Here is an 18,842-nt window from a genome sequence, read left to right as displayed (position 1 = left end):
GTTTATGTCTTTATATAAACACTCTGTTTATATACACAAACATTTCTATTTATTTATTCATTATTAATATCTTCCTTTCTTTTTACAGAACAAAACTAGAATTTTAGCTTTCAAATTTAAAATGAGACTTTTTTCTGTCTAAAACATGTAATGTAGAATAATAAGGTTAAAACGGACATTGGATCCATGGCAAGAGATCCTACACCATTCCAGATGAGATGGATACACATGATCATAGAACATAGAACATAGAACATAATAGAACACAATTAACAAGAGCCGGAAGAGACCCCGGAAGTCCTCTAAGAGAACAGGAGGCTTGCTTTTATTAAAAAAATACTATTAACAGGAGTCGTGAAATGTTTTATACACATGTTTCAGAATTATGTCTTACTAGGATCAGGAAAATTACTGGTACATATTGTCTGATGATATCCACTATATTTTTCCTGCCAATCTGAGTTGAAATAGAGAAAAGGAAACCCTTCACTTCAAAGCTGGATTTGGCAAGATTATAAGTAACTGATCTTTAGCCATAATGTTAAAGTTGCTTTATTTATGTAGCTTTTCTTGCTGATAGCAGAAACCAAGCAGGAATCATGCTTTTGTGATATAATTGTGACATTGTTTCCTCATTTTTACTACTAATGTTTGAAGAATTTATATAAAAAAATGTTTCCATATACATTTTGTATAGTTTATATTTAAAGAACTTTAATTTTTTTGATGACACATAAACTTTTGTTATGGATTTCCGTAATTATTTTATGGGAATATATTCCTGTTGAATTAAAAGGATAAATTATTTTTTTTCATTTCCCCTCTCCCATAGGCTACCATTAATAAGTTAAATGCTGAACTTGCTAAAGGACCACAAGAAGTTGCTACATATGTACAAGAGATCCAGAAACTTCAAACTTCAGTTAATGAATTTGCACAGAAAAATCAGGTAAAAATATTGTTATTTGTGTTTTGAAAGCTATAGATTGATAATCTTGTTCAATTATAAAGATAAAAAGGAGATCCAGCTTAGTTGAAAATTACAGACCAATCTCTCTGTGCTGTGTCACCTGCAAAATCATGGAATCAATCATCAACCAATCCATTACCTCACACTTAGAAACTAACAACCTACTCTCCAATAAACAATTTGGTTTCAGGAAAAAATTATCATGCAACTTACAACTTCTCCACTGTAAAAACATATGGACTACAAATCTTGATCAAGGCAAAACAATAGATGCAATCTACATAGACTTCTGCAAAGCTTTTGACTCAGTAGTACACGATAAACTTCTCCTAAAACTAAAATCCTATGGCATTTCAGGACCCCTTCACAAATGGATATCTGCTTTTCTGTCTAATAGACAACAAGTGCTCAAAATTGGCAATGCTCTATCAAATCCTGTTCCTGTCAAGAGTGGCGTTCCTCAAGGCAGCGTCCTTGGACCAACACTCTTCATACTATACATTAATGATCTTTGTGACCATATCTCAAGTAATTGTGTTCTCTTTGCTGACGATGTCAAACTATTTAACACCACCAACAATACATCTACCATTCAAAAAGACCTTGATCATCTAACCGTTTGGTCTAAAACTTGGCAACTCCAAATCTCAACCAGCAAATGCTCAGTCTTACATATTGGAAAAAAGAACCCAAACACTAAGTACATACTTGAGGGACATTACCTTACAGATGACCCCTATCCCATTAAAGACCTTGGAGTTTTCATGTTAAATGATCTAAGTGCCAAAGCCCACTGCAACTACATAGCAAAAAAGGCTCTAAGAGTTTTAAACCTAATCTTGTGTAGCTTCTTTTCCAAAAACACTACACTACTAACCAGAGCATATAAAACATTTGCTAGACCAATTCTAGAATACAGCTCGCCTGTTTGGAACCCTCACCACATCTCTGACATCAATACAATTGAACGTGTCCAGAAATATTTTACAAGAGTTCTCCATTCCTCTGAAAACAACAAAATACCTTATCCCACCAGACTTGAAATCCTAGGCTTAGAAAACTTGGAACTCCATCGCCTTCGACAAGACCTAAGTTTAACTCATAGAATCATCTATTGTAATGTCCTTCCTGTTAAAGACTACTTCAGCTTTAATTGCAATAATACAAGAGCAACCATTAGATTTAAACTTAATGTAAACCGCTTTAATCTAGATTGCAGAAAATATGACTTCTGTAACAGAATCATCAGTGCTTGGAATACTTTACCTGACTCTGTGGTCTCTTCCCATAATCCTAAAAGCTTTAACCAAAAACTTTCTACTATTGACCTCACCCCATTCCTAAGAGGATCATAAGGGGCGTGCATAAGCGCACAAACATGCCTACCATTCCTGTCCTATTGTTTTTCTTTTCTTCTTCATATATATATATATATATATATATATATATATATATATATATATATATATATATATAGGTCTTTGGTTGTTCGGGTTTTCTCCCGTGTAAAATTGGAAGTGTCTTGGCGACGTTTCGATGAAGTCTCATTCGTCATCTTCAGGCTTCAGCTTCGTGCTTCTGGGAGCAATGTGTGATCGCAGCTGTTTCTTCCTTTTAACTGCTAGTGGGGGTTTGAACTGATTGGGTGGGAGCTTGGCTGTGCTCTGATTGGATGGGGTTTTCTGTGCTCTGATTGGCTGGGGTGTGTCCTGTGTTGGTGGGGGCTTGGTTGTGCTCAGTCTAGTCTGTGCTGCAGGGGGATTTGAGCTGGTGAGCTGCATAGCTGTTGTTTGGCTTTGTGGTCGTGCTACATCTTCATAGTGGGTGTCAGTCTGCTGCATGAATGGATTGGAGGGGTTTGAAATGGCTAATGTTGCAGCTGCGGTCTGGCTTCTGGTCCTTGGTCGTGCTTCATGATCAGTGTGGGTTTGGGTCTGCTTTCTGGGTGGATGTGCGGTGGTGACATCCTGTGTGGACCTTGTGAGTGTGGGTCTGGTGTCATTCCTCGTGTTAGGGACTCGTTTGTCAATAAGGCGGGTTTCCAAATGGCTGGTAGGCGGAGGTGTCATCTCGTTTGTTCATGCTGTGTGGGCGTTTTTCTATCTCAATGGCTTCTCTGATTATTCTGTTGTTAAAGTGTTCAGTTTTGGCGATAGTTCTGGTCTTTTTAAAGTCAATATCATGTCCTGTGACTTTAAAGTGTTGGACCAGGGAAGAAGTTAGTTCCTCTTTTTGAATGAGTTCTTGTGTTCTTCAATGCGTGCACTTATTCTTCTGTTGGTTTGTCCAATGTATGTGGTGGGGCAGGCGGTGCATGGGATTTCATATACTCCTTGATTTTCTAACTCAATTTTGTCTTTGGGGTTTCTTAGGATGGTGGATATTTTTCTGTTTGTGCAGAATGCTGTCTTGATGTTGTGTTTGTGGAGGATCTTGCTGATTCTGTCTGTGGTGCCTTTTATATATGGGAGGAGGGCTGTGCCGTTTTCTTGTTCTCTGTCTTGGATTTTAGTGGGGGTTCTTTTGGATTAGCTTGGTAATCTTATTTGTTTTGGAATCCATTGGATGTTAGTACGTTAGTGAGAGTGTCTAGTTCGGGTTTTAGGTGTTGTTCATCAGCTAAGCATTTTGTTCTGGAGATGAGTGTCTTGGCTCTGAGTTGATCTGTGCTGGGTGGTGGTGTGAGAGTGCGTGCAGATAGCGGTTTGTGTGTGTTTTCTTCTGGTAGATGGTGTGTCCTAGGGAGCCATTGGGTTTCTGTAGACTAAGACATCCAGGAAGGGAAGTTGGTTATTAACTTCTGTTTCCATGGGGAACTGTATTTTGGGGTGTAGGCTATTGAGGTGTGTGAGGAAGTTGTCAAGTTTTTCTTTCCCGTGTGGCCAGATTATGAAGGTGTCGTCTACATATCTGAGCCAGAGTTTGGTTTGTGATCAGATTTTTCTAGAGCTTGGGTTTCAAAGTGTTCCATGTAGAGATTGGCAATGACAGGTGAGAGGGGTGATCCCATGGGTGCTCCTTCTACTTGTTTGTATTTTTGTCCATTGTAGATGAAGTATGTGTTGGATAGGCAGTGGTTGGTCAGATCTAGGATGTGCTTGGGGGGGTTATATTTGTTTTGGATAGCTGTCAAGGCTTCTTTGATTGGCACTTGGGTGAAGAGGGATATGACATCAAAGCTCACGAGTAGGTCGCTGGGCTGTAAGTTTTGTTTCTTTATGATCTCTATGAACTGGAATGAGTTTTTTACGTGTGAGGTGATGGATTCTGCACAGAGCACAGAAAAACCCCCATCCAATCAGAGCACAGCCAAGCTCCCACCCAATCACTTCAAACCCCCACTAGCAGTTAAAAGGAAGAAACAGCTGCGATCACACATTGCTCCCAGAAGCACGAAGCTGAAGCCTGAAGATGACGAATGAGACTTCGTCGAAACGTCGCCAAGACACTTCCAATTTTACACGGGAGAAAACCCGAACAACCAAAGACCTATATACAAACACCCGTGAAAACCTCAGAAAACATATATATATATATATATATATATATATATATATATATATATATATATATATATATATATATATATATGTATGTATATATATATATATATATATACTAGTATAAGCGAGTTTTTCAGCACGGTTTTTGTGCTGAAAACGTCTCGCTTATACTCGGGTCTATACGGCTTATACTCGAGTTTTTTTTTTAAGCCCTCGCTTATACTCGAATATATACGGCTTATACTCGAGTTTTTCTTTTCTTTTTCACATTTTACCGGACGGTGCGGGAAGCCCTGCCGGTGCAGTGAGAGGGCGGGCGGGGAGCCAGCCTTCTCAGCTGAGGGAGGAGGTTTCCCCAACCGGTAGGTGCCTCATTTCCTACCCTCGGCTTATACTCGAGTCCCCAGTTTACCCCAGTTTTTGGGGTAAAAATGGGGACCTCGGCTTATTCTCGGGTCGGGTTATATTCGAGTATATCGGTATATATATATATATATATATATATATATATATATATATATATATATATATATATATATATATATATATATATAAAAATAATTATACCTCCTAATATTTATTCATATATATGTTTATATACTATATAATCTTTTTGTATGATACTTACATATATTGTTGTGACAAAATAAATAAATAAATAAGTTATACAAATCATGAAGCCTCTGATATTACTTATTGAGGTCATTGACCTGTTCCTCTTCTAACATGATAAAATTAAGCCAAGATCTGTTCTTGGATTATGGACTCATGTATATTGAAAAACAAGTCAGGGATGTTAGCCATTTAGGAACCGTGGATTGATATGAAATACATTATATTAGATCATGCAGTATTTTTCTGTTGATCCTAATGAAGCAGGTATCATACTTTCTATTTTTACAGCATTTATATAGTTATATATATACTTTCAAAAACATTATCTTTGGTTCTGAAGCTCATGGTTATGGCTGCCACTGAGCTTGCAAGCAACAGGAAAAGTGAAATTGCATCTTCTCAGTTTAGGGTCCTTCTTGATAGTATAATGGAATAATAAAAATCCAAACTCAGAATATTGTTTTATTACAAGAAAAATAACAGAAAACTTCATTTTGGGGCCCTCAGTGGTATGTGTAATCATGCATGTTTTTATTAAAATACTAATTTTGCATTTTTAATCCAGCTGCCTCTTTTATTTAAAATTAATGAAATCTTAATTATATATACAACTCAATTTTAGAAACTAGTGGAAAAATTAAAAAAGAAAGAATTGGAATATACCCAGTTAGAAGAGAGACAAAATGAAGAATCATTGGGTAAAAGGAATCTGCAAGCAACTCTTAATCAAAAGGAATTGGACTGTCAACAACTTCAGGCAAGACTGTCTGCATCCGAGGACTCATTACAGAGATTGCAGAAAGAATTACGTGAAAAGGGAGAAGCGAGTCAAAAACTTAAGGAAGAATTGTCAGAAGCTGAAGCCAAAAACCAGCATCTTAAGGCAGAATACAAGCAGCTACAACAACAAAGGGAAGAAAAAGAACAGCGAAGCCTGCTGCTTCAAAATGAGCTCAATCAGGTAAAATTAAATTTATCTATTCTTAATCAAATAAATTATATTTCACTTATTGACCAAGAATTCCTGTACGTACCTTTTTTTCATAGTTTAGACAGAAACAAAACTTTTTTTTAAAGAAATCAGCCAATACAGCATGCAAATACCTTCTGTAGCCCATTGTTTTAAATTAATGACATAACTCAAATAAAACAGTTTTAGAATCTTAGTATCATACAAAGCTAATCCTTAAAGTAGCATTTATTTTAAGCAGATTAAGAAACAGTATTTCTCTCTCTCCTGCCTCTACATTTGATTTCAAAGACACCAGCATGCCTACCGTTCCTGTCCTAATGTTCCTTTTAATTGTATTCATTTTATGTATTCAATTCATGCTTATACTTAATTAGCTTATATTATCTAACACATACTTGACAAATAAATAAATAAATAATAAATAAATAAAATAAAAATAAACCAGAACATTACTTTATGACTAAAATTATTCTGCCAATTAGCAATTAACATTTTCTCTGCCTCTGGAGCTTTCTGTTATGTTAGTTTTTGCCTGACTTAAGCTATATTTAAGTGTACATAGATATTAATAGGTTCCCCTTAGAGTTAAGCAAGAACATTAATCACTATTAGCTGGTAATATCCTGTGGCCAGCAAAATTGACTTAAGTTTTTCTTCTCCCTCTGGTATGTTAGACATGATCCCTTGATTCCTGGTCCTTTTCCATCTTCAGTGATCTTCCCATCACTTTAGAACTTACAGTGATTTTCACTCTTGGCACTTGCAGCTCTTTCAGTGGCCAAAACTATAAATCTAGCAGTTAGTTTGCTATCCAGCTGCTTTTCTCTGTCTCCAAAACCCTTAATCTTTTCCTGCTAGTCTTTCAGATAATTTTAATCTCTTCCCTTCCATCTCCTATGAGAGCTCTATATGAAAACCCTTTATCTACTCCAGTTTAGTGCTTTCCCAACTGAATTAATCAACCTCCACATACAGTTTGTATGTTTTGAGTGATCTCATGATACAATAGCATAGCAGACTGTGTGTTGTGTCTGTGCCCCCCGAGCTGGCCCTGCTGCCAGAAAGTGACTTGGAGCCGGCCCTGCTGCCAGAAAGCGACTCGGAGCCGGGCCTGCTGCCAGAAAGTGACTCGGAGCCAGGCCTGCTGCCAGAAAGTGACTTGGACAGTGAGGAGGAAGGGCCATCAGGACTTACCTCGGGAGCACCGGCTTCCCTGGCTCAGCTCCAGGAGCCAGAAGCAGGCCAGGTCAAAGAGATAACGAGGCCTCCATCCCCTGACTCTTCCCCCCCCCTGCAGACCATGCCAGCAGACCCAGCTGACAGCAATCAGGCATGGTTGAATCCTAGGTTTCGTAGGCAGGAGAGGAGGGAACAACAGAAGCAAGGGTGGGGCAGGCCTAGGAAGTGCTGAGTCATGGAGCCACACCCTACAGGATATAAAAGACAGCCAGAGCTGCTGTGTCTCTTTGTAACAGGCAAATCCACTGATTGACTAGAGCTGAAGTTTGTGACTCACCAGCGTCGTGAAAGAGAACGAGGGCTCTTGGCAGACGCTGGCTCTTTTGTTGCCAGAGCTGATAGTGCCGGCTAATTAAGCCATCATTCGGACGGAGGCGGAGGAGGACAGAACACTGTGTTTACTTGCTCCCCTCTTCCCAGTGCTGTTCATACACATGTTTAACTTGCTTGTCTGAAGAAAAAAACCCTGTACATTATTCTGTGGTTTGAAGTCAGTTAAGACAATCTAGTCATATACTAAATATGTATTATACTAAATCTAGTCATATACTAAATATCGTATAATACTAAATATACACTTTGGTTTTATAGAAATAACTTGGAGCCAATGTGTAGTGGTTAAGGTACTGGACCATCCAGGTTTAACTTTACTCTTGGGCATGAAAGCTAGCAGTGTGACATCTGTCCACCTATGTGGACTAGACCAATAGACTTTACTGTACTAGATATCGGTCTGCAATCATTAGTGAAGAGAATAGACTTTTATCTCGCAGTGGATTGATTTGGGAAAACAAAATATAAGGCTGCCCTCATTATTTGAGCTGCAGTCTATTTGTGATTGGAAGAGAAGCATGAACTGAGTCATCCTAAGGGCCAGACTTTTTGACTAGGTTGTGTGTGGCTGTCCACAACTTACTAGGATTGAATGTTTTGATACCATTTGTATGCAAGCAAAGTAGTTTTAAAACAAGCAAACAAAGCATGGCATGTTCATCCAAATGAAACTTGTTTTCATTTCCAGTTACACAATAAACTTCTGGAAACAGAACATCAACTTGGGGAAGCACAGGGCCGACTAAAAGAGCAGAGACAGCTATCTAGTGAAAAGCTGATGGAAAAGGAACAGCAAGTGGCTGACATTCAGTTAAAACTTTCACGTGCTGAAGAGGAGGTAAGAATTACATGCAGAATATAATTTTGGTTGAGTTGAATTTGTAATTGGTGTCTTGTAATTAATAACCAGAAAACTCTGTATGCCGTCTCTTCCCTTTGTTTGCTTTAATTAAATGTATCTTCCAAAATTCCTTAATCCTTTATTAAACATAATGGATCAGGGTATTAATCCTTCATCATTAGGCTAGGAGTGCTTAATGTCTGCTTCTCAAGATTTTTCAGGGTTAGGTCCAACCTTTGCCTGGCTTTAACTGAGTATATGCAAGAATTATAAAGATTATTGTTTTTGCTGCCTAATTAATGATTGGCCTAAAAATTACAATTTTCTCAGAATAGTTGATAATGAGAAACAACAGAATTTTATTTTTATGCAATTTTCCTAATGAAAAATGCTGAATGTAATATAGGAAACTATCACCTACTGTTATAATGTTATTATAACATTTTGATTTTGTTGGAAAAGTTGTTGAAGTGACTGATGTTTTTTTAAAAAAAACTAATTTTAGGACAAATATAACACGACTTCTAATTTAATAAACAAGGCATCTGATGTAAAATAGTTCAGTATTAGAGTAAATTATAAACTATTAAACTACTAAATTGTGCTTGTCAGTTTTCAGTCAACAGTCTGTGACTATTTTTCTAAGCTAAAGGAAAAAGCGGCAAATACAACTGAATTGCAACATCAATTAGACAAAACGAAGCAGCAGCATCAAGAGCAGCAGAATCTTCAGCAAAGTACGACAGCAAAACTTCGAGAAGCCCAGGTAAGAGAATTTTGCTGCTGAGAAAAAGCTCAACGTATTTCTAGTGGTGCTAGAACAGAGTTCCCCAACCATTTTGGCTTTGCGGACCAGTGGGGAGGGAAGAGGGGATGGTTCCACATGCGTGGTGGACAAGTATACACATGAATGCAGCTCCATTGAGTAAGCGATGGGCATGCACGCATACCGCTTGCGCAAATGGAGAGCATGCATGGGCTTGTTTGCTGCTGCATGAGTAGGGATGTGTGCACTCCCGTGGCCCAGTTCCAAAAGGATCAAGGTCCGGTAATGGACCGCAGCCTGGGGCTGGGGACCCCTGTGCTATAAGAAGAAATATTTTTGTTGAAATGCAGGTTGTAGTTAACCATATTTTTCGGAGTGTAAGACGCACCTTTCCCCCCCCCAAAAGGGGGTGAAAATTTGGGTGCATCTTATACACTGAATGTAATCCCGCCCACCCATTGGCCCCCACCCTATGGCTTCTGCCTCTCAGCAATTTACCTCTTTGTAGCAAGCAGCAAGAAGAAACAGCCCACTTCAGCTTCAGCACAGCCTAATTAGCACAAGTTGGTTGTTTCTTGGATCGGCCTATTGCTGCACGGCCTCTGCTGCTTGCTGCTTGCTGCTTGCTGCAAGGAGGTAAATTGCTGGGAGCAGATTTTTTTTGTGCGTGCTAATCTAGCTATGCTGAAAATGAAAATGAAAGTAAATCAGGCTATTTGCTTTTTGCTGCAACAAGGCAAAATTGCTGGGAGGCAGAGGCAGATTTCTTTTTCTTGTTTTCCTCACCAAAAATGGTAGATGCATTTTATAATCCAGTGCGTTTTATACTCCAAAAAATACGGGACTACTACAAGATAAGGATCTTGATAGAATCAAGTTTTGATGCTTTATAAATGGACTATCATGCTATTTAATGGAACTCTCATTAGGCATGACATATCAAGTGGCTCAGAATTTTCATATTTTTGTTTTGGAGCATTGTTATAGGCAACTGCATTTCTGAAGCTCAGTTCAAAGTAGGAATTGACCTTCAAATCTATATATTTCATAATACGTAGCACTTTATCATTATTTGATAGTAAGAATTTGTGGCAGATACCATTAATTTATTTGCATAGGCTTTAGAGATGTATCATGTCTTTTTCTCTTTCTTCTTCCCATTTTTTCTAAAAAATGAATAAAAACTTTAATTTATGTTTTAAACGAACTCATTTTCTCTTGTATGTTCCTCATTACAAACATTTTATTTTGATTGTACTTTTTAACTTTCATGGTTAAACTTTCTATTTGATTACATGAAGAAAAAAAGTGGCTTCAAGTTGTTTTTGTTAAAAAGGGGACCAGGAGCGTTCTCTAAATATAGTATGTAGAAATTATGTTCCTAGATATATTTAGCAATTGTATTCCCCCTTTCCAAGAATGATTTAGAGCAAGTTCTACGTCAGATTGGTGATAAAGATCAAAAAATCCAAAACCTTGAAGCCCTGCTACAAAAGAGTAAGGAGAATATTTCTCTGCTAGAAAAAGAAAGGGAAGACTTGTATGCAAAAATTCAAGCTGGTGAAGGAGAAACAGCAGTTCTAAATCAATTACAGGAGAAGAATCATGCTTTGCAGGAACAGGTAAGAACTTTTCAAAGTAAAAATTCCAAATTTGTTAGATGATAGTATTTTAAAAGTGAAACATACCTTGTTATTTGATGGGTCACTTCTTGTTACCTAAAGTCCCTATTGCAGGTAGTCCTCAACTTACAGCCACAATTGAGCTCAGAATTTATGTTGCTAAGTGAGAAATTTGTTAAGGGAGTTTTGGCCCATTTTATGACTTTTCTTGTCACTGTCAGTGTTCCAGAAAAACCCCTTGCCAAGTAAAAACTCCGAAGCACGCATTTTTCAAAGTTCTTTTACTAGGATAGGTAAACTGGCATATCTGGGAAAATCCGAATCTGAAAGATCCGGGTTTTCCTCGGTAAATCAAAAACCCCAAAACCATCCCCTCACTCATCAGTCGATTACATGCTCCAATTGCCAACCGTCCCATCTCGATACATCACTCTGGTCACTCCTCCAGCTGCAGGACCGGCCTGACCTTGACCGGCAGGAAGAATGTTATTGTGTCTAACAGGCCCCTCTACTAAATCCCCCCCTCCTTCTTTCCCACACATGAGAAAGTGGCAGCACAGAAGCTTCCGGCCTAGTATGGCTTCCAAAGCTGACAGTCACATTTATTAAGTGAATCACTGCAGTTGTTAAATTAGTAAAACGGTTGTTAAGTGAATTTGGCTTCCCATTGACTTTGCTTGTCAGAAGGTTGCAAAAGATAATCACATGACCCGGGATACTGCAACCGTCATAAATATGAACTAGTCGTCAAGCATCTGAATGTCAATCACATGACCATGGGGGTGCTGCAGGGATCATAAGTGTGAAAAATGGTCATAAGTCACATTTTTCAATGCGGTTGTAACTTTGAACAGTCACTAAATGAACTGTTGTAAATTGAGGACTAGCTGTATTGCACTAGCAATTAACTACATTAAAGTTAGATGTGGGGCTATGGAGGAAACAAGACAAAGGCTTAGAAGTGGTGAGTTTTTTTAAGAATAAAACTCTTCTATGAGAATGTTTGGAAGGAAGCTAAAAATCCAAAGCTGCTTTTCCCATTATTTTTCATTCTAACAGACAGGGCCAATTTTGATTGATCTCTCTGAAGGAAGGATTCAGGACTGCTGTGCATAGTGAGTAGAGTTGTTGGGTCCAGCTGAAGTAACTTAGAGTCTAGCTCTAGTTCTGTAGCAGGAAGTGATCTGAAAATATCTTCTAGAAGAGCTAGGTCTAGGTTGCTTTTCAAAAACACAGTGATGGAGCGGTCATTGTAATCTCCCAGGAATGCTATTTGCGCATGAGAGCAGTGACAGAAAGCCAGACTCTGTGGTCTCTCCAGATAATATTGCTTTGGTATGGACCCAGAGGAAATATTTTATTCCAGATCTTTAACAGACATGCAGACACCACTTGAAGAAGAAATTGCCAAGGATACCCAGATCTTGAGACAAAAAATATCAGGAATGGTCCACAGCCAGTTTTAATTTCAATATTTTATCATTGTTTTTCTTTATTTTGCATATAGGTAACACACCTGGCAGAAAAATTGAAGAATCAATCAGAAAGCCATAAACAGGCCCTAGAAAATTTGCATGAGCAAGTGCAAGAACAGAAATCCCATTTAAGAGCATCTCAAGATCATGTTCTTTCCTTGGAAACAACTATCAGCGAGCTACATAATCAGCTAAGTGAAAGTAAAGAAAAAGTAATGCAACTTGATTTGCAGGTGATCTAACTTTATATTTTTACTTACATAAAATATGAGGGATAGGAATACTAATTTAATTTTAACAATCCCAATAACATCTATCTATTAAGCTAAGCTCCGGAAAGTTTTAAATTTGTAAGCATTGTATATAGTGGCTGCATTCAGATATTATGTCACTGTTTTATTGTGATGAAATTACTCTGAGTAAACCTTGGGCTTACATGTTTTTCTCTTGTCTCTATGGCACAGATGTGAGAAGATTATTGAAACCTTTGCTTCAATAGATTTTTATCTAATAGCTCATTGTGATGGGGAATAAGCAATGATAAATCTTGGTCTTGAGTATCCCCTTCATTATGACTGCAGTTTTTTTTTAATCTCAGGGAGGGTACTGAGAAGATAGCGTATTGAAGATGTTTCTTTGCATTATAGTTTTTAAAAGGTATAAATAGATATTAGATTAGAAAAAATCAGATGGTGGTGTATTCCTGTGGTCTTCTGGAAGGACAATAGACAAACATATGAAAGCTTAAGCTTTGGACAGGTGTTCCACAAGGTGTTGAAGGCGAGGGGAAATGCCTGTGTATGTAACATCTGTCAGCGTCCGAGACAGTGCACTTTTCCAAGTTGCCACAAGGCACCATTTCGGAGTTGCCACACATGCACAGGTGGATGGGGGTGCATGGGGGCAAGATGGGTGTTGGATGATGGGACTCACGCTAGGAGAGGAGTCAAGAAGGCAAGCCAGCTGCTGCTGGTTCAGAAGCCACCCAGGCCTGAAGAGTACTTGATGGAGCTGGTCAGGGAACAACAAGCTCGAAGAATACTTGCTGGAACTGGCCCCCCAAAAAGTACTTGCTGGAGCCAGCCAGGGAGCAAGTACCCTTGCTGAAGCCAGCTGGGGAGCCAGCCGGGAATAACCGGGAACAGAAGGGTGGGGCGTGCTGAGTCTGTATAGTCAGCTGGCTAGCAGAAGCCCGTAATGCTGGCTAGAAACCCTTTTACTTGTATTGTTCACCATGTGCCAAGCTGAGACTCCAGTAAAGAGTCCTGTTCTTCTCACAGTGTTAAATAGTTAATAGGTGGTGTTCATGCCAGGATGAGCAGGATATACAGATGTGCCATTCAAAAAAGTTTCATAGCTTATGGGGCAGGTTAAGAAATGAAAAGACTCGGATGAGGTTAACTGGATTAGAAGGGAAAATTTTACTCTATGTTTGGTTTATATATAACAATATCTTGTGATTGACCCGGGAAGCCGGGTGTGTGTGTGAAGGGAGGGGTGAAGGGGGTTTTGAGAGGGGAGGGGGGGAAAAGGGGGAAAAATATTTTGGTTTGTTAAAACTTTTTCAATAATAAAAAAATGTTTCATAGCTTGATTTAACTATTGGATTACATAGCCTCTTATTCCCTTATAGATTTCTACTGCATTTAAGTTGTTTCCTTAGATTTTAGTGACTTATAAATCCTTTGTAAATATCAATTTAATTCTGTTTGATATGAGTTTAGAATCAAAGATCTGGATGAAATTTTAAAGAAATCTAATATACTATGACCAAACAGTAAAGGCAAGCATTTGCGGTTTTTTGTTTATTTATAATTGATAATACATTTTAGAATATAAATGAATTGTGGTTTTTCAGTCATGTACAATGTTTAATTTTTCTGATTGATTTTGGTTCAATTTTTACAATTTAGTAAGGTTATCACAGCATTGTCTGTCTCTCTATCTGTTTTTCTGTGTTTCTCTGCTATCCATTGATAATACTGGGGTACACTTAGTAAATTGTTCACCCTAGGAAAATCTGAGATTTTACAAGGTAGCAACTGTGTAATATTACCAATATTAAGAGAATATATTTTAATTCTATGTCAGGTAAAAGCAAAGACTGAATTGCTCCTGTCAGCAGAGGCAGCAAAAGCTGCTCAGAGAGCAGACCTTCAGAACCATTTGGATACTGCCCAGAATGCATTGCAAGACAAGCAGCAGGTGAGAGAAATAGAAAGGACCCATACTATGGCTTCATAATTAAGAAAGATTCATTTAAAACAAAGTTCATCTTATGTACCATCATCTAAAACATGTAACTCTGTGATGCTATTTTTATATGTACCTCAAATAGCCCAAATGATATATTTAAAATATAAAATTTCTAAATAAAATATAAAATGTTGGGAGTGAAAGTGTTTTTTGCGACTTCCACTTGGCTGTTGAAAGATGGAGTACAAATCTTTTTTGTTTTTGTTTTTTAAAAATTATCTAAATGGTTCTTTCTGAGAATCAGTATGGTATAGGGATTATCTGGACTAGAAGAGTGACATTCTAGTCTTTTTTTTAAGGCACAGAAGCCAGCTGGGTGACTTCCTCTAAGCCTAAATCAGTATCAGGATTTGTGACAAAGTGGCTAATAAACAAGCCCCCTTGTCATACCATGCATTGATAGCTTCACTATAAAAACAACTAGGCGAGTTCAGGGTAAAAACAAGTGGACCCTGCAACCATATGAGGCAAATACTAAGAAAAACTCTTTTTTTTTATTACTGAGAATTAATTTTCCTGTGTTCATATTGGCAGGAAGCACATATATTTTATTTACCGCCTTTCATTTTTAGAGTATAATTGGTTTTGATCTGAATTCTACAGGTAAGTAGCATATGTACAAGGATCTCTTACATTAAAAGAACATATTGAACATCTTTGTGTGAATTTAGGTAATTATTCTGTAATAGTTAATTCCCCGTAGCCTTATCCAAGGTGCGTCCTTCCTAGATATGTGAATTCCAACTCCTGAATTCTCAGCTTACTGCCTGAGAATTCTGTATGTTTAGAAGGCAGTTCAGGACAGACTTTTAGTGGTATGTATTGACACAGCTCATGTCTAAATTATACCCATCCCATTTTAATTATTGTTTTAAGTACAGTGATGTTCATAGAAATTATGTTGCCTTTGTTGTAAATGTTGTAGCTAACTGCACTGATGGAGATTATTTATTTATTTATTTATTTTATATGGCTGCCCATCTCATATATGTGACTGGGAAGTGTATTAAAAAAATAACCAAGTAACCAATTATAAAGAACGCTGTAATACAACAATTAAAAATGTTAAACCATTTAAAATGTTTAAAATATAGCAAGTAAGAACTGGTGGGACTGCAACAAGACAAAAGGAAGTGAAAATGAAGCTAAAGGATTTTAGAACTCAAGCAGACAACCACCTGCCGCATAACACCTCAGTTTTAACACTGTTGATAAGAAGTATGTAAAAGTCTGAATAGTGGACATGGTAGGACCTGGACACCATAATAGAAGAGAAAAAAATGGAGAAAAGCACATATAGAAGAACAATAGTGGCAAAATGCTATCAATAGTGATAGATGTATCACTAAACTTCTAAACTAAACACCAAAATTTCTGCAGCATCACTTGAACATCATCGGCATTGAAAAAATCCCCATCAGTCAATTATAAAATTACACTTGGAACAGCTTGCATCCTGCACCAATACCTTTTAAACCACCATGCATTCACACCTGTCTATCGCAGGTCCTTGGGAAGACTGAATTAGTGAATAAAAATGCCAAACTGAGTCTAAACTTCTGGCTGACTATGTGACGAGCCATAGTAATTTTTATTTTATATACTGGCTGTTTTCAGATGTAAAGTGTTTCTTTCATACTTAAACTAATGTCACTGTACTAGATTGTCTAAAAATGTTTTTTTTAAATTATTGCTAATAGGAACTAACAAAAGTCAGCACTCTGTTGGATCAAGTTGCTTCTAAGCTGCATGACAAAGAAGAATATTGTATACCGCTGGAATCCAGTCTTAAAGAGTACAAAGAAAAGCACCTTAATTTAGAGCAAAAACAGAAAAGCTGGAAGGTCAGCATAAGGTTTGTATTTATTTATTTCTTTTAGTTCATATTTCCAATTGTGGCTGGTGTCCATATGGAGAGGCGATGAGAAAGGTAGAACAGCTGATGCAAAGTATAGTTGTTATTAAATATGAAATGAGCAGCTCAAACAGAAACCGATTTCACATAGAAGCAGATAGGAAAATCTTAAGGACAGTCAAGAAAAGTCAAATCATGTTTAACTGTGGAAAGAGTGAAAGAAAGATAAAGATTCGTGTGTTTTTTTATCCTTGCTATAACACAAAAGCACCAGTTATGTTTTTTGGTCCATAGCAGCAATCTTCGGATCATAGAAGTCACAGAGAAATTTTGCTACATTCTGCTGGTTTTTGTTTGTATGCCTTTTTTCATTTTTCATTTGGAATATGACTATCACAAATTTGTAGAATTATAAAAATTGATGCTTCTTTGCCTAACTTTCTCCATAGAAAAAATTCTGATCACCTAAAACTTCACCGATTGCCTAGATATGAACCTTGCACAACTCTGAGAGATTTTTACCTCCCTTTAACCCATACTGTAGAAACAACAGAATGGCAAGAATGACTTAAGAAATAGAAAATAGGAGGAAATGGCAAACCTGAGACGATATAGGAGAAGAAAGATGACAAGTATTGTCAAAATAAAGAGTAGAGAAAAAGACAATAATGTATTTTAGTCATTGAGAAATGAAAATACAAACAAAGCAAAGCTAATCCAACAGTGACTGTTGACAACCATTGATAGGTCAAGCTTGCATATAATGAAGCAGAATTTTGCTACTTTTAGAGAGATTTTTTCTCGTCTGTCTGCAAGAGAAAATAGTTTCCTCAAGTTAGTCCTTTCTTTTGTTTCCTTTGCTAATTCAGCCTGGAGTATTGTTATCTTCTAAGGAATGTTGCAGTGTTGAGGAAACTTAATTATTTATTCTGTTCAAGTCAGGAACAAATTAAGAAGATGTAGCACTTGTGTATTCTTTGAGTTCTGTAGGCATTCAGTTCATAAAGGACCAAATGAATGGCTAAGGCCTATGTTCATGTGCTGGAAGCTCATGGAGTCTGGGATAAATGGCATATTTGTGCCTCTTCTGTGTTTTCTATTTTCTTTGCTTCCTTCCAAACGGAGGTTGACTTGTTCATCAGGCAGACTCTGTCAACAAGATTGGTGGAGGTCATATTTCTAACAGTCCTCTGATCAACAAAAGACTATATTTGTTTTTGTCTGCCTGGATAATCAAACTCAAAACAGCAGAAATCAAAAGGGAAAATATTTGCTTCTAATCCCTTTACCAAAGCATTTAAAACTGTTCTTTAGTAGTTTTAAGTTTTAAACATTTCTGGTGCTAATGATAGGGAAAATATGTGTAGTTTGTAACCATAGTAATAATTGCTATTACTATTACTACTGTAACTCTTAGTGGGTGAGGAAAACTAGAAAACAGATTTCTATACTCAATCAGAACATTGATCAACTTCGTAGAGAAACTTTACAATCAGGAAAAAAGTTTTTACAGATATTGAAGTTACTACATTGGAACAACAATTAAATAATGAGATTTGAAATTGCAGAAAACTATTAGCAACAACTTTGACAAAAAAATTGAAGTACAAGAAAGCAAAGATTGCTTTATTTGAAATTTGTACATACATTTAAATCAGGGGTGAAATCCAGCAGGTTCTTACAGGTTCTGGAGAACTGGTAGCAGAAATTTTGAGTAGTTTGGAGAACCAGCAAATACCACCTCTGGCTGGCCCAGAATGGGGTGTGAATAGAGATTTTGCAACATCCTTCCCCCAGGAGGGGAGAGAATGGAGATTTTTCAGTATCCTTCTGGAGTGGGGTGGGAATGAAGATTTTGCAATATCCTTCTCCTGCCAAACCCATCAAGCCACGTCCACAGAACTGGTAGGGAAAAATTTTGGATTTCACCCCTGATTTAAATGATATTTCTGTGATGCAAACAAGCATGCATTCATGCCCAATCCAGTAATGACAAAAACAATAAAAAAACTAATGAATGCAAGTACAACTCTGCAAAATAGAAAATAACAATAAATAAATGAAATTAAAAATAGAGCTAAGTTGTTCTGACCCAGCCTTAGCAGAAGCAAGAAACAGACTCCTTGTCATGAAAAACCACTCTCTATTTACCTCTTGTGAATTAATTGCATTCACCCACCGAAAAGTCCAGGCAAGAGTCCTGCAAGGAGTTAACGCCAGCAACAAACCTTATCAGTTCCTTGCTATAATTGCAAGGCCGAAGGCTGCAAATTAAGTTCTGGCAAGCAGTCTTTGTGGCACGAAAGGCAATGAGTAAAATCTTCAGAAATACAAACTGTTGTCTCCTACGACAACCACTCCCCTTTCCTTCTATTTATTCCCCAGCCAGGGAGG

General features: G+C 37.5%; 1 protein-coding gene across 1 annotated transcript in view; it reads left to right on the top strand.

The window, feature by feature from the left end:
• Positions 1-18,842, top strand: part of EEA1 (early endosome antigen 1) — a 64,554-nt gene that overhangs the window by 23,756 nt on the left and 21,956 nt on the right. Inside the window, 9 exon segments of the mRNA XM_058189710.1 lie at positions 833-949; positions 5,711-6,049; positions 8,322-8,471; positions 9,121-9,240; positions 10,659-10,862; positions 12,370-12,570; positions 14,429-14,542; positions 16,294-16,414; positions 16,417-16,448. Coding sequence (XP_058045693.1) covers positions 833-949; positions 5,711-6,049; positions 8,322-8,471; positions 9,121-9,240; positions 10,659-10,862; positions 12,370-12,570; positions 14,429-14,542; positions 16,294-16,414; positions 16,417-16,448 — 1,398 coding nt within the window.

Source organism: Ahaetulla prasina, chromosome 7 (assembly GCF_028640845.1).
Source record: "Ahaetulla prasina isolate Xishuangbanna chromosome 7, ASM2864084v1, whole genome shotgun sequence".
In the NCBI taxonomy this organism is placed as follows: Eukaryota; Metazoa; Chordata; class Lepidosauria; order Squamata; family Colubridae; genus Ahaetulla; species Ahaetulla prasina.
The sequence above is the reverse complement of the archived record's forward strand: the minus strand, read 5'-3'. Positions and strand labels throughout refer to the sequence as shown.